The 12,767-nt window shown below is 31.3% G+C and overlaps 2 protein-coding genes across 2 annotated transcripts; one reads left to right on the top strand and one right to left on the bottom strand.

Annotated features, from left to right (window-relative positions):
• Positions 1 to 3,040: 3,040 nt before the first annotated feature.
• Positions 3,041 to 4,516, top strand: LOC108824331 (protein ROH1). The gene has a single exon (XM_018597740.2). It carries the CDS (start codon positions 3,193 to 3,195, stop codon positions 4,273 to 4,275), a length of 1,083 nt encoding a protein of 360 aa, XP_018453242.2. The 5' UTR covers positions 3,041 to 3,192; the 3' UTR covers positions 4,276 to 4,516.
• Positions 4,517 to 5,518: 1,002 nt separating this feature from the next.
• On the bottom strand, positions 5,519 to 7,159 carry LOC108825704 (peroxidase 39). The gene is made up of 4 exons (XM_018599043.2): positions 6,892 to 7,159; positions 6,474 to 6,668; positions 6,240 to 6,402; positions 5,519 to 6,127 (listed from the first exon to the last, which is right to left on the bottom strand). The coding sequence occupies exons 1-4, from the start codon at positions 7,099 to 7,101 to the stop codon at positions 5,715 to 5,717; spliced, it is 981 nt and encodes a 326-aa protein (XP_018454545.1). The 5' UTR covers positions 7,102 to 7,159; the 3' UTR covers positions 5,519 to 5,714.
• Between the last annotated feature and the right edge of the window lie 5,608 nt (positions 7,160 to 12,767).

Here is a 12,767-nt window from a genome sequence, read left to right as displayed (position 1 = left end):
AATATGTTGGAAAGTTTTCCCTCAAAATTTCACTTTTCAGACAAAATTGTGTGATTCCCTTATCAATACACTTTTATGATAAATAAACTAATTCCGTGCCAAAAAACACTTTTTATCATTACAATAGCTAAAAGAATAAATACCGCGGAAATCAGACTGGGAGTTAGCAAGTAAAAATATGAGGTTAGTGTTCTTGGAAGATATACATAAACATCGACTTGGAATCTTAGTGTATAAGAAACAAACAAAAAATATATTATTCCACAAAGTAAATTCCATTATGGAGTGATAAATAAAATAGGGCAGGATAATTTTTTTATTTCGTATTTATTTTTCCTTCATTTTGGAAGAAAAAATAAAGTTGGATTGGAAATACCTTTTGGAACTTTAATTATCTATATAGTTATCTGAAAATAAATAGATCAAAAATAAAATTATGTTTTGAAAAAATAATTACTTAACATAAATTTTTTTGTATGACTATCTCTTGTTTATATATGTTGAACAAAAAATATTTTATTTATATACATTATATATAACTTTTCCTATTTTTAAAGTAGACCAGAGGTATTATAAGTAGAACTGGACATTTTATTAGAATATCCTGAATCCATGTACAAATTCAATCCTATAAACCTGAACTATAAAATTCAAACTAAAATACCAAAATATTCAAATAAATATCAAATTAGAAGATATTGGATATTCGAACGAAATATGTATCCAAATATCTAAACCTAATCATAAGCCCAAAAAAACATTTATAAAAAGACAATGAAGCGGTTGATTCTAGAGTTGTAACTTGGTTTTACCAAATACACAACACAAATATGCTCATTTGTGTAGAAGTTAAATTGAAAAGGAAATAAAAAAGTGAGAGCATCTCCAAAAGACACTCTATAACTTCAAATATGAAGTTTTTTACTCTCAAAAAAAAAAAACTTCAAAACTTTAAATTTGAAGTTTTAGGTAGTATAACTTCAAATATAGATTGTCATTACTCAAAACTTCAAATTTGAAGTCTCATATTTTTATTTACATTTTAGTCCTTACAATTACATATTACATTTATGATTCTTAAATATTTTGTCAATTAAATATTTTTAATCCTTAAAAATTTTATAACTCATAAATATTTCAAATTTTTCTTTAAAATTTAAATTTTACACATAGAGTTAAATAAAATTTTAAAATAAAGACTTTTAATTTTTGTAACTAGAATTACAAAACAAAAATATTACAAAAAAATTTAACTAATGCACTTATTAATCATATATAAAATTTTACAGAAAATAGTTTTTAGGATAATGTGGTATTTTACTTGTAATTTGATATTTAATTGTGTATTCTATGTAAAATTTTATATAATGTAACATTTTATTAATTAATATTTCTATAATATTTTTACATAAGTGATATTTATTTTTAAAGTTGTATGAATTTAAATTAAGTATGATAAACATAAAGAATTTATTATAAAATAAAAATACTTATGAAGTTAAGTTTGAAGTTTTGATTTTGGAGAATACTACCTTTAAATTTCAAATATGAAGTTTTGGGAACTTTAAAATAGGTATCTTTTTGGAGATGCTTTTATAATATTTTAAGAATTTAATTATAAAGAAAGTTATTACAAAAAAACTTAATAAAAACTCTTAAATAAGATACATAAAAACATAATTATTAGACAAATTTAAATATTAAAAAAACACTAATAGTCTGATAAAATTGTTCCGGAACCTCAAAAAGTTTTAAAATATTTTTCCAAAAATATATTTGTGTAACCGAGATAGAAAATTACGGAAATAATTTTATGGAATAATATGATATTTTCTTGTATTTTAATATTTAATCATGTATTTCTACTTATAATTTTATATACTTAATGTAAGATTTTATTAATTAATTTTTCTTTACTATTTTTAAATTTTATATATGTACAAGATTTATAAAAGCTCTATGGAGTTATATTAATTATAACAAATATATGGATCATAGTGGAAAATACAAAAAAAATTGAAGTTGAGTTTGAAGTTTTGTTTTTGGAAAAAAAAAATCTAGAATCTTTAAATTTAGAGTTTTGCAAATTCTAAAATAGAGTGTCTTTTTAGAAATGATTTGAAGCAGAAAGAAAACCAATTATTCACCGAAAAGAAAAGAAAACAAAACAAAAAGCAAACGAGAAGAGAGAAGAACAAGGGGAAAATCGCATAAAAAACCTTCAAGGTGGCACCCACTTACACTTTAAACCCTGAGAGTATTTCACAAGCACTTTAAACACTCAAGTTGGCAAATTTAGCATATTAAACCTTCAATCTGGCTTACTTGTACATCAAGTCAAAATCGTGACCAGTACTGTTCAAAACTGATGACGTGTCGGTTTTTTTTTAAAAAAAAAATACTTTAATAATAAATAAATATAAAAATACAGAAAAATATAAAAGAATTCATAAAAAATCATAAAAGTTCATAAAAATTCATAAAAATTCATTAAAAATTCAAAAAAAATCATAAAAAATTTACAAAAAATCACAACAATAATTATTTTATTAATAAAATAAATAAATAAATATAATAATAATAATAGAAAATCATAAAAATTCATAAAAATTTATGATTTTTTTTTTATTTTGGGGATTTTTATGATTTTTCAATTTTTTATTATTATTATATTTTATTTTTTATTTATTTTATTAATAAAATAAAATAATTATTTTGTGATTTTTGTAACTATTTTACAATTTTTTTGAATTTTATTTTGAATTTTTATGATTTTTTTTATGAATTTTTCTATTTTCTGTATTTAGCTATTTATTTATTAGTAAAATATTTATAAAAAAAACTGACACGTCATCAGTTTTGAATAGTATCGGTTACAATTTTGACTTAATGTACAAGTAAACCAGATTGAAGGTTTAATATGCTAAATTTGCCAACTTGAGTGTTTAAAGTGCTTGTGGAATACTCTCAGGATTTAAAGTGTAAGTAGTTGCCACCTTGAATGTTTTTTATGCGATTTTCCCGAAGAACAAGTCTCTGGTTCCACTACCAGACAAAGACTTGTCTTCCATATAATGGACTTTTGCTCTCTGGTCAAAGAAAAATCCCCAAAACCCTTCTCCAATTTCATTTCTCTTCCTCCAAAAAGATTCTCTCTTTCTTCCTCAGAAAGATTCACAAATCTCTTCTTAAATGGCGCCGGTGACGGAGCATCAAGGGTCGTTCCTAAGTCGAATCAGCCGTCGCAATCAAATCGTTTCCATGGACGTCAACCACGACCAAGAGCTCAAAGAACTCGAAGCTTTCCAGAAACACGTTGCTCAGCGCTTCACCGAGTTACTATCTCCGTCACAAGAATCCGACCCGATTCTCTCGATCCAGTGGATACGGAAGCTCCTGGATGCTTTCATGTCTTGCGAATCGGAGTTTCAATCGGTGCTAACCACCAACCCGGCTCAGATCTCTAAACCGCTCGTACCGGAGATGCTTGACCGGATCGTTAAGGCCCTTGATATCTGTACAGCTGTAGTCAACGGCGTTGACTCGGTCAGACAAAGCCAGCGTCTCGCTGAGATCGCCGTTACGGCGTTGAAACAGCATCCGTTAAGTGACGGAAGCGTTAGGAGAGCTAAACGGGCTCTCACTAGCCTCCTCGCCGCCGCGGATAAAAGCGGCGGCGGAGGAAGTGGTAGGAGGGCGGCGACGACGAAGGAGCAGTCGTCTTCGTTAGGCCATCGCAGCGGAGGATGCGTGAGCAAGAACCGGTCAGCCTCGAAGCAGATTCAAGCAATGACGGCGAATCTCGTGCTTCCACGTGGCGGAGAAGCGTCTCCGATGTTTATAATGAGTAGCGTGATGGTAACGGTGATGTGGACGCTAGTTGCGGCGGTTCCTTGTCAGGCAAGTAACGGTTTGACGGTTCATTTGCCGTTGCCGAGGCATCAGGTCTGGGCCAGCGCGGCGGCGAGCATCCAGGAGAGGATCGGAGAAGAGCTGAAACGGAAGGAGAAGTGTTGTGGTGGTGGTGGTGGTGGAGGATTGATGGAGGAGATGCAGAGGATGGAGAGGGTTGGGTTAAAGCTGATGGAATTCACTGATGGGTTTAGGTTTGATGGAGAGGAGGAAGTGAAGGCTGAAGTGGAAGAAATGGAGGAGATTTGTCGGAAAATGAAAGATGGGCTTGAGGGTTTACAGAGACAAGTTAGAGAAGTGTTTCATAGGTTGGTGAAAAGCAGAAGTGAGATTCTTGAAGCTATTGATCATTGTAATATCTAGATCCCTAGAGTAAAGAAGATAGGGTGCGGTGCGATTGTGTTTTATTTAATGATTAATCTTTTTATGTATATAATATAATCTACCATTGGTATAGCTATTGGCCATGTTAATTGATGTTCATTCGTTTGTTGTAGAATCCTGCGACAGGTCACGGCGACCAATTGTATACACCATGTTCTTTTGTTGTTTGTACTGAGACTGAAAAAATCTGCTGTGACTACAGTTTGATTATTTATTCTTTTTCAAATTCGCAAGTGTTTTGCAGAAAGAAGTCAAGGAACTGTAACCTTTTAGTCTTATTCGGTCACGAGACCTTCATACAAAATGGAGTTATTAACATTTGTTTACGGTTAAGTACAATGAATAGCCTTCTTAAGTACAGACTTCTACAAAAAAAATGGTGACATTTGTGATCATTCAGCGGAGAATTTGTGAAGACAAGTAAAAACACTGATGAAATATTACAAGTGGGTCAATGGGCTTTACTGAGTTTACTCAGCAGCTCAGTATAGTTTTTATTCCACCATTGAGCTTACCCTTTTGGATCGGGGCCTACTACATTAGTTTTGAAGAAATAGATTGTTTCTTTTTTTTTCCCTTTGATATTAAATTAAGGTTGTTTTATAAAAAGAAATTAATTATCAGCATAAGTATTATCTCCAATATATTTTCCCAATTTATAAATTCTTTCAAAACTTTTGGTGTTTTTTTTTCAATTAATTTTAAAATATAAATATCAGTTTCCATTATGTTTTTCAAGATTCCCCTCTTTTTTGCTTTATTTAACCTAAATATTGGTTCACCCTTTTCTAATTGGGCAATTCTCTCAGATAGTCATTTTTAAGTTTTTGTCACAAAAATAATCTTCAAAAAATAAATGACCAAAATAGCTTTTTTTTTATTTTGAAAAATTTAATTTTTATTTTTTATTTTTTGAAATTTGAAACTTCATCCCTAAAACACACCCCTTAACTCTAAGCCCTAATTCTAAATTAGTTAACCCAAAAAATATAAATGTACATTTTATCCTTTAATAAAAAAAATTGGTCATTTTTCCTAGTATTTTTGTGAAAAATAAACTAAAAATGGTTATCTAAGGAAATTTTTCTTTCTAATTTCTTAGAAAACACTTTGTGTTATATCAATAATACTAATCAATTTTTTCTTTCAAAAGTAATAACCATCTAAATAATATAGTCTAAATAATTTTATTCAGAAATGCAAATAATGTTTTTTTAACAAAGGAGCAGAGAACATTTTTATTGAAAACAAATCGATTGAAAATTTATTACAACGACTTCACAAACGTGAGCTTATTCGAAAATAACATTTCGACCACATACACAAATAAACATTTCGAAATCGTAAACACCCAAAGTAGTCGAAAAACAAAAACACCCAAAATCACCAAAAATAAAAATAAAACAAAAGAAAGCTTTTCAATTAACCACTGAACAGGTTCTTCGGATCTCTCCATCCGACCCGGTTTTCACCCCAATCCTTCCCATTTTCTCCATTGACTTGCCGAATTCGACAAAAAAATCTTGCAGCGATCCTCCGGCGAAACCTCTGACCTGACCCAAGGCCGTGGGATCCTTAGTCAACGCCGCATCAGACTCAAAAAGCCCACGGCGTTTCAAGACGAGCTTGAAGTAGCTAAGATCAAAGGTGTTTCTACTACCAGGATCCATTTCAACCTGTGTGGTATTGTCGGCAATAGATAGACATTTCCGTGACTTGAGATTGTCTGCATATTCGCTGTCAAGCGACGGATCTTGGTCTCCTACGCCGGTAAAGTTGAAGAGACGGTTTGAGAAGGAGGAACAATGAGACACTCCGATTGTGTGCGCACCTAAAACGTTTTGAACAACACTGCTTATATACCATCAACTATTTAAATCAAACAACGTCGTTTGATTTAATGACTTTTGGTCCAACCGAACCGGAAAAGTTAGATTTCTTACCGGATAACAAGACAAGGTCTTTCACATCAAGTCCTTGGTTTCCAAATAGAGTAATCAGAGTAGTGAAGTTTCCGAAAGGAGGAGGAATATTGTTCAAAGCCTCGGTAGCATTAGAGATCCGTCCGTCTCTGCGTCCTGTTGGAACATTCCATGTCGGTCCACCCTAAACGAAAAGTAACCAAGATCTCTAGTATTTAGATTAAACGAGGTGATTTTAGTATTTAGTATACTTACAATGGCAGCAACGGAGTCTCTAGTCGCGAGAGTAATGATATCGGCGCATGAGACTACTCCTGGACACTTCTTCTCCAGAACAGTCTTCACTAAATCGATAAAGTCAAAACCTCTAACAGTTAGATTTGGAGGAGCAACCTTCTCCACTTGTTGGTTGCTCGATGTCGCGTTGATCAAGATCGAACCATCACAGCCCTACAAATACCACAATACGTTTACTTATGTATTCATGTATCATACGTATATATGAAGAAATATACTATATGTTTAATGCATATGCAGATTTTAATTTAGTGGTTTAGGACAAGAGTTTATACGTTGACTGTGCGGATGATAATTTAAGCTAAAATTTGTAAGCTAATACATATATATAATTTGTAATTTAAGAAGTATGATTGGAAAAATGAAGATTACATACCCGAACAAAGCAATCATGGAAATGCATCCTAATAAGGCCAGCAGCCAAAGATGGTACTTTGCGGATATGTTGGTTGACAACAGCTTGTATGATCTTCTCTGCGTTAGGGCAAGTTTTATCGTAGAACCCTAGCTTCAGTTGAGCTTCTGAAAAGCTCACAAGCCCTAGAATCACAAGAATCGTCACTACAACTAACCCGAATCTCACCATTTTGTTTTACAAGTCACTTACAAAGTATTAAACTCTCAATGGTTGTAGAATGATTGTTCCCAAGTTAGGATATATATACTGTTGGTCGTGAGAGGATAAAGCAATGACAAGAAGAAAACAAGAAGAAAAAAGCTAACTAACATGTTCTGTTTATTCCTATTCATGTTAAATTCTAATTATCATCATATAATTATTAGGGCCTGGTCCTTTCTTTTTGGGTTAATATCACTTTTACTATTTTTATTGTATTTTTAATAGCAGGGATTAGTGTATCTACCTGTTAAATGAGTTTTGACATGGTTTACCAAGTTTTTTTTTTTGGTAACTGAACATGGTTTACCAAGTTGACTTGAACAAGAATGGAATTCCTAGGTTAAACGTAATTCAAACCGAGCATTTTAATAAGAATTGTGTATTATCTCTTTCTTTTTTTTTTTTTGAGAACTAGCTTTCATTTTTCACTTTTTTAAGAAGTGGTTAAAATATTTAAAGGGGTTAATAATATACCCTATCTTCCACAAATTCAACATTTACTATTTGATTATATATTGAAGAAGTTTGTTGATTTTATAAATAACTTATTCGATTGGAGATAAATTGCTCATTTTTCATTCTCTTTCTTTTTCATATACATAATTCGGATTTTGTTTTCAAGCCATTATGTTCTTCGTGCTAATTTTTTTTTCTTCGTAATTTCTTCAACTGTTTATGAAAGAAATAATTTATTCAACGTGGCATGCCAGGACACTACAAAAATCCCAAAGTTAAATAATACACTACAATTATATTGTTATCTTTTGCTTGATGTTACGTACAGATGATGGCTGCTGTTACTATTCTATCTTTTCGTTTTTATTTATTTATTATTAGTCAGCATAGATAGCTCGTGCATGGAATGTAAAGGCTACATAGCTGAGAATTTCGATAAATGTTTGTTTCCTCGAAAACTCGATAATCTCTTTCTTTGGTAAAAGAAAACTCGATAGGTTATTAATTGTATTTGGTAGACAAATGATTGCATGTGACATAAGGATATTTGTAATAAATCTAACCGTTAAAATTTTCAAATCGTAGTTGTTGATTAACAACCCAATTAACAAACAAGAACTAATCTTGACGAATGTTATTTTCAAATGCAAAAATCATTCACGTAATATTTATCGGATAATTGCATTTTTGATGATCAAGTAACATTCATCTTGATCTACATTTTATCTAATATATCAACATCCTACATATAATAAACGTTTCACTAAATTAATTTGCACATAAGTCATATGAATGTGTCGTAGACTCTTTAATAGCTCGAACCATAATTTATATGTATGATGTCAAACCAGAATTAATATACATATTGGGTGGAATATTTGTATAGACAATTTAATTATATGTCTTATGAGATTGTTTTCTGCTGGATCATAAATACAATCTACTTCAATTGTGAAACTGATTATCAAACAAGTCATAGACTTTTTCTTTTAACTATATGCGAATACGTAGAGTCATGTGTACACAGTGGCGGAGCCAGAAATAGATTTTACCGGGGGCAATATAAGATTTGAGTCAAATTTATAGGGGGCAATATTAATTTTTTTACCATGCAAATCATATAAATATTGATTAATCAGTGAGAATACAAAAAAAATCAATATTCCATATGGGGCAGCTGCCACCCTTCCTCTATATCTCCCTCCGCCACTGTGTGTACATTAGTACTTTATACACACATGCAACAAAATAAATATAATCCTTACTTTATAACTCTTGAAAATTAAATAAACAATCCTTGCTTGGACTTAAAGCTGTCTTATGGAACTAATATATGTTACCGAATACCTGCTCCCACCATTGGTATAGCCGCCACAGCCCATAGCCGGGACCGTCCACGTTACTGAGATTTTCTAGCATTATTTTATCTCTATTTTATTGATTTTTAAATAAATTCAAGAACATAACGACATTAGTGTTTGTTGTAAGTTTATAAATGTTCAAATTTAATCCATGAATGTTTGGATCGCTAGCAATAACTAATTTATCTCTAGATTAATATACTTACAAGAAAAATTATTACTCAGTTTTCTTTTACTATTATCAAATTCATACAAAACCCAAAATGACTGCATACACTCCAATCAAGAAACACCAGTACATAGAGTTATCCACTTCAAATGTACTAACTTATTCACATATGGCATATAATTCTTGATATGTAAATGGTCGAAGAAATTAAAGACGTATTCAATGAACGGGAGAAACATCGTGTCCAAATAGTGAGTAAATCATATGTTATGTTTTTGTTATCAAAACTCTAACTGGCGATCATTAAAATGATAATAGAAAAAAGATAAATACGAACACCATAAAAGAAATAAAAACAGTAGTTTTTACTTTTGATTTTTTACCAATTTTCATAGAAAATATTCTTAATAGATAGTGTAAATATTAAAGAATGAATAGGAATTCATTGTTCTCATTGATTTCCTCTAAGTCACTATTTAGAACCTAATTTTGAATCCGTCACTATAGCACATCATTTTTGTAGTGAGACTTTAAAAAACGAAGGTGAAATGGATTCTTGTTTCCTCCATTTGAAGATTAGTACATTGTCACAGAATATTTGGACAGCTAAACTCGCGTGATAATAAAGATAAGACACTATGCCATGTTGATTATTCCCCACTAGCTATGCTACTATCAACAACAACAAATATTAACCTATCCACTTGAAGAATTAGAGGAACAAAAAGAACACACCAATGCATTAAATAATATTTTCTCTTATATTAGTTTTGTCGTTAGAATATTATCTGTCAAAACGTTATGACTTACTACATAACATATGTATCTCTAAAGATCAAAACTTTTCTTAACGAAACTTCTCAGGAAAGAAAGCAAAATGTCATTCTTTGTGTATGCAAACATATGTATGTTGTATGGATAGGATTAAAACTCATGAACTATTAGTGGATGGTAATCACATATTACCTTCTTCTTAAACCGAAAAATCAATTTTTATAATAATGCGAGTATTGATGTTGTAAAAATATTACATTAGTGATACTGCTAGTTTTGTTTCCTCATGGTTCAACGAGGCTAAGTAATCTGCATGCCTTAGTCAAAAAAAAAAAAAAGAAAGAGTAATCTGCATGAATCGAAAAATCATCAGATAAAGTAGAAAATCCTCAGACTTAGATCAAATGAAGAGTGTTCAAGAGAGCTTGATATACCATGTTATCATCATCGCTTCAGATCATTACATCGAGAGATAAGATAGGTGTGCCATACTCAATCCCTGAAGCTCAGCAAATGCTATACAGTTGTTTGGATCTTCCCTACTTGGTGCTTAAATAGTTTGTACGCATATTTTCCCTGAATTTTTTTTCAAACCCTACTGAGGCAATTGAAAGAACAATATATGTACATGATGCTTAACATCCATTGGCTCGAAGCAAAATGATAATTACAAAAAATAGAAACTACGTTATAAGAAATAACTCTTTACTCATTTGGTTGTTCTCCTTTACGTTGATGATCACTTTAGTTTAATTTTTGTAGTGGCTTGTCTCAGTTTACTGGTGGTCCAACAAATTTTTTTCTTCCTAAATATAGGCCCAATACCTATGGCTTATTTCAGCATTTAACAATATACTTCCGCAAACCCGTGCGGATACGTTTTTATATTTATATAAATTTTTCATTTTGTACATACATAAAAAAATAATTAAAAAGTTATAGCTTAGTTTTGTATATTGTGTAATTTCACCAGCAATTTTGGTAGATACTTTTTATTTGATTATTGTTTATATGAAAAATAATTAAAGATTTTATTTATAATATGTAACATATATATTGTTAAACTTTGTATATTATGTAAAGTGGTAAATGAAAAGTATCGCGCGAAAGGAATCTTACCACTAACTTCAAGTAAAAAAATTCATTTTACTTTGTTTACCTTATAAATTGCATCATTCGTTTTTAATAGGATAGATTAAATGACTATTAATGCTTTGATTACATGTCCTCTCACATCTGCTTAACACCCCATTTTCTCCCAAGAGTAGTACCAATGAATTAATCTTGTATACCTATGCCAGCATCTGTTACAAACTTACAATCAAATTCTGAACACAATCTATTCTTAGTTGCCTCATAGATGATATCTTGTGAATGTGCATGGATTTATATATCATTTAATGTATATAATTGATCATGTAAAATAGTATTTAGACATATTTAGGTTATATTTCCATGCATAAGTCCATATCAGGTGTTGGAGATGTCATCCGGTGAGTTTGGATCATTTGGAGTTTGATTTGAGACAAAATAATGATTTTGGTCGAGAATCGAAATGGAGCCTAAGTATCCCAGCGGCTTAATTCTTTCACAGCGGCCTAAACACCATGCCACAAAGCTTCTTTGAATCCTGGAAAACATTACCTCATTTTAGCCAAGTGTTGGAGCGGCATTACGCAGCGGCATGTGATAACCGCGGAGTTTTGGTGTCAATCTTGTGTGAGCTCACTCGGGATGGTGCAGCGGTTTATGGAGCAGCTACGAAGAAATCATGAAGGCGTCCACGGCTAAGCGTCCCAGCGGCTTGTGGCGCAGCAGCTAAATGACATGTCAAAAACCATCTGAGACACTTAGAAAAATCTAGACTTCTATTTTTACCAATTTTTACCCTTTCGTTTTTAGAGCACTATAAATACATTCTAGACCTAATTTTGGGACTTAACTTGTTTTCTCTTAAACCACATTGATATTATTGAATAAATATTGAATCTTTAGTCTAGTTTCATCTTATTTCTTTGTGTTTGTGAGATTAAACTTGATTTTCAACATGATTTCTCTTAAATCAACCATAGGCTTAAGGTTAATCATGAAGATTAGTGAGTGGATCCATCTTGGATTCATAGGTTAGGGTGATTAGGATGATTAAGTGAAGATCTAGAGTGTTTAGTGTTAGATCTCTATGTTTCTTTGCTTATCTACTATTCTTAATGCTAGATTAAAGTTGGCCTCTCTATTCTAGATCCTTAGGTATTTTATGCTCGAAAGGAGTTTGATGAAATGTCTGATCCAAGTGGATCTTGCTCTAAACTTGCCTTACCAAAGATATTTGATGTTAATGGAGTTTAGATGGTTAGTACACTTGTTCTAAATGATTGCTTAAGTTAATTAGGTCAAAGCCATTTGTGTCTAGCTAATGGTAGTAAATGAGCATTCATTTTGACAAAACACTTTAGTTTAGTGTTTTAGACCGAAAGAAGTCTTTTGATTGAAAATTTGTCATTCTAATTTAAATCTTAATCACCTGAAATGAAATCCTTAAACTCATTAGTCCTTTTTTATCTATTTGAGTGAAAGTTTTAGTTACTTGTTCTTATTTGCTTAGTTCTAGAATTGAATTCACTTGGTTCCCTTGGTTGTATTTAGATTAGGCATTTTCTTGCATTTTCTGTGTTTCATAATGGCTTAGGATCGGATTCTCATCTTTTATTATTACTTTGACTAGGGTTCAGTAATATTCCCTTATCAATAGACCAACCATTACATATGGTTATAAAGTAACGAATTGGAATCAATTACAGATCAAACAATTCTCAAGAAACATGAAAACTCATTCACTACGGTACACAAATCTCAATACAACACAAAAACAACCA

This window comes from Raphanus sativus, chromosome 9 (assembly GCF_000801105.2).
Source record: "Raphanus sativus cultivar WK10039 chromosome 9, ASM80110v3, whole genome shotgun sequence".
In the NCBI taxonomy this organism is placed as follows: domain Eukaryota; kingdom Viridiplantae; phylum Streptophyta; class Magnoliopsida; order Brassicales; family Brassicaceae; genus Raphanus; species Raphanus sativus.
This window is presented reverse-complemented; position numbering and strand designations above follow the sequence as displayed.

Excerpts from the sequence above, each read along its gene's own strand:
- LOC108825704 (XM_018599043.2), bottom strand. The coding sequence starts at position 7,101 with ATGGTGAGATTCGGGTTAGTTGTAGTGACGATTCTTGTGATTCTAGGG. Across the intron at positions 6,669-6,891 it reads TCCATGATTGCTTTGTTCGG|GGCTGTGATGGTTCGATCTT; the intron begins GTATGTAATCTT and ends TGGTATTTGTAG. Across the intron at positions 6,403-6,473 it reads GAGACTCCGTTGCTGCCATT|GGTGGACCGACATGGAATGT; the intron begins GTAAGTATACTA and ends CTTTTCGTTTAG.
- LOC108824331 (XM_018597740.2), top strand. The coding sequence starts at position 3,193 with ATGGCGCCGGTGACGGAGCATCAAGGGTCGTTCCTAAGTCGAATCAGC.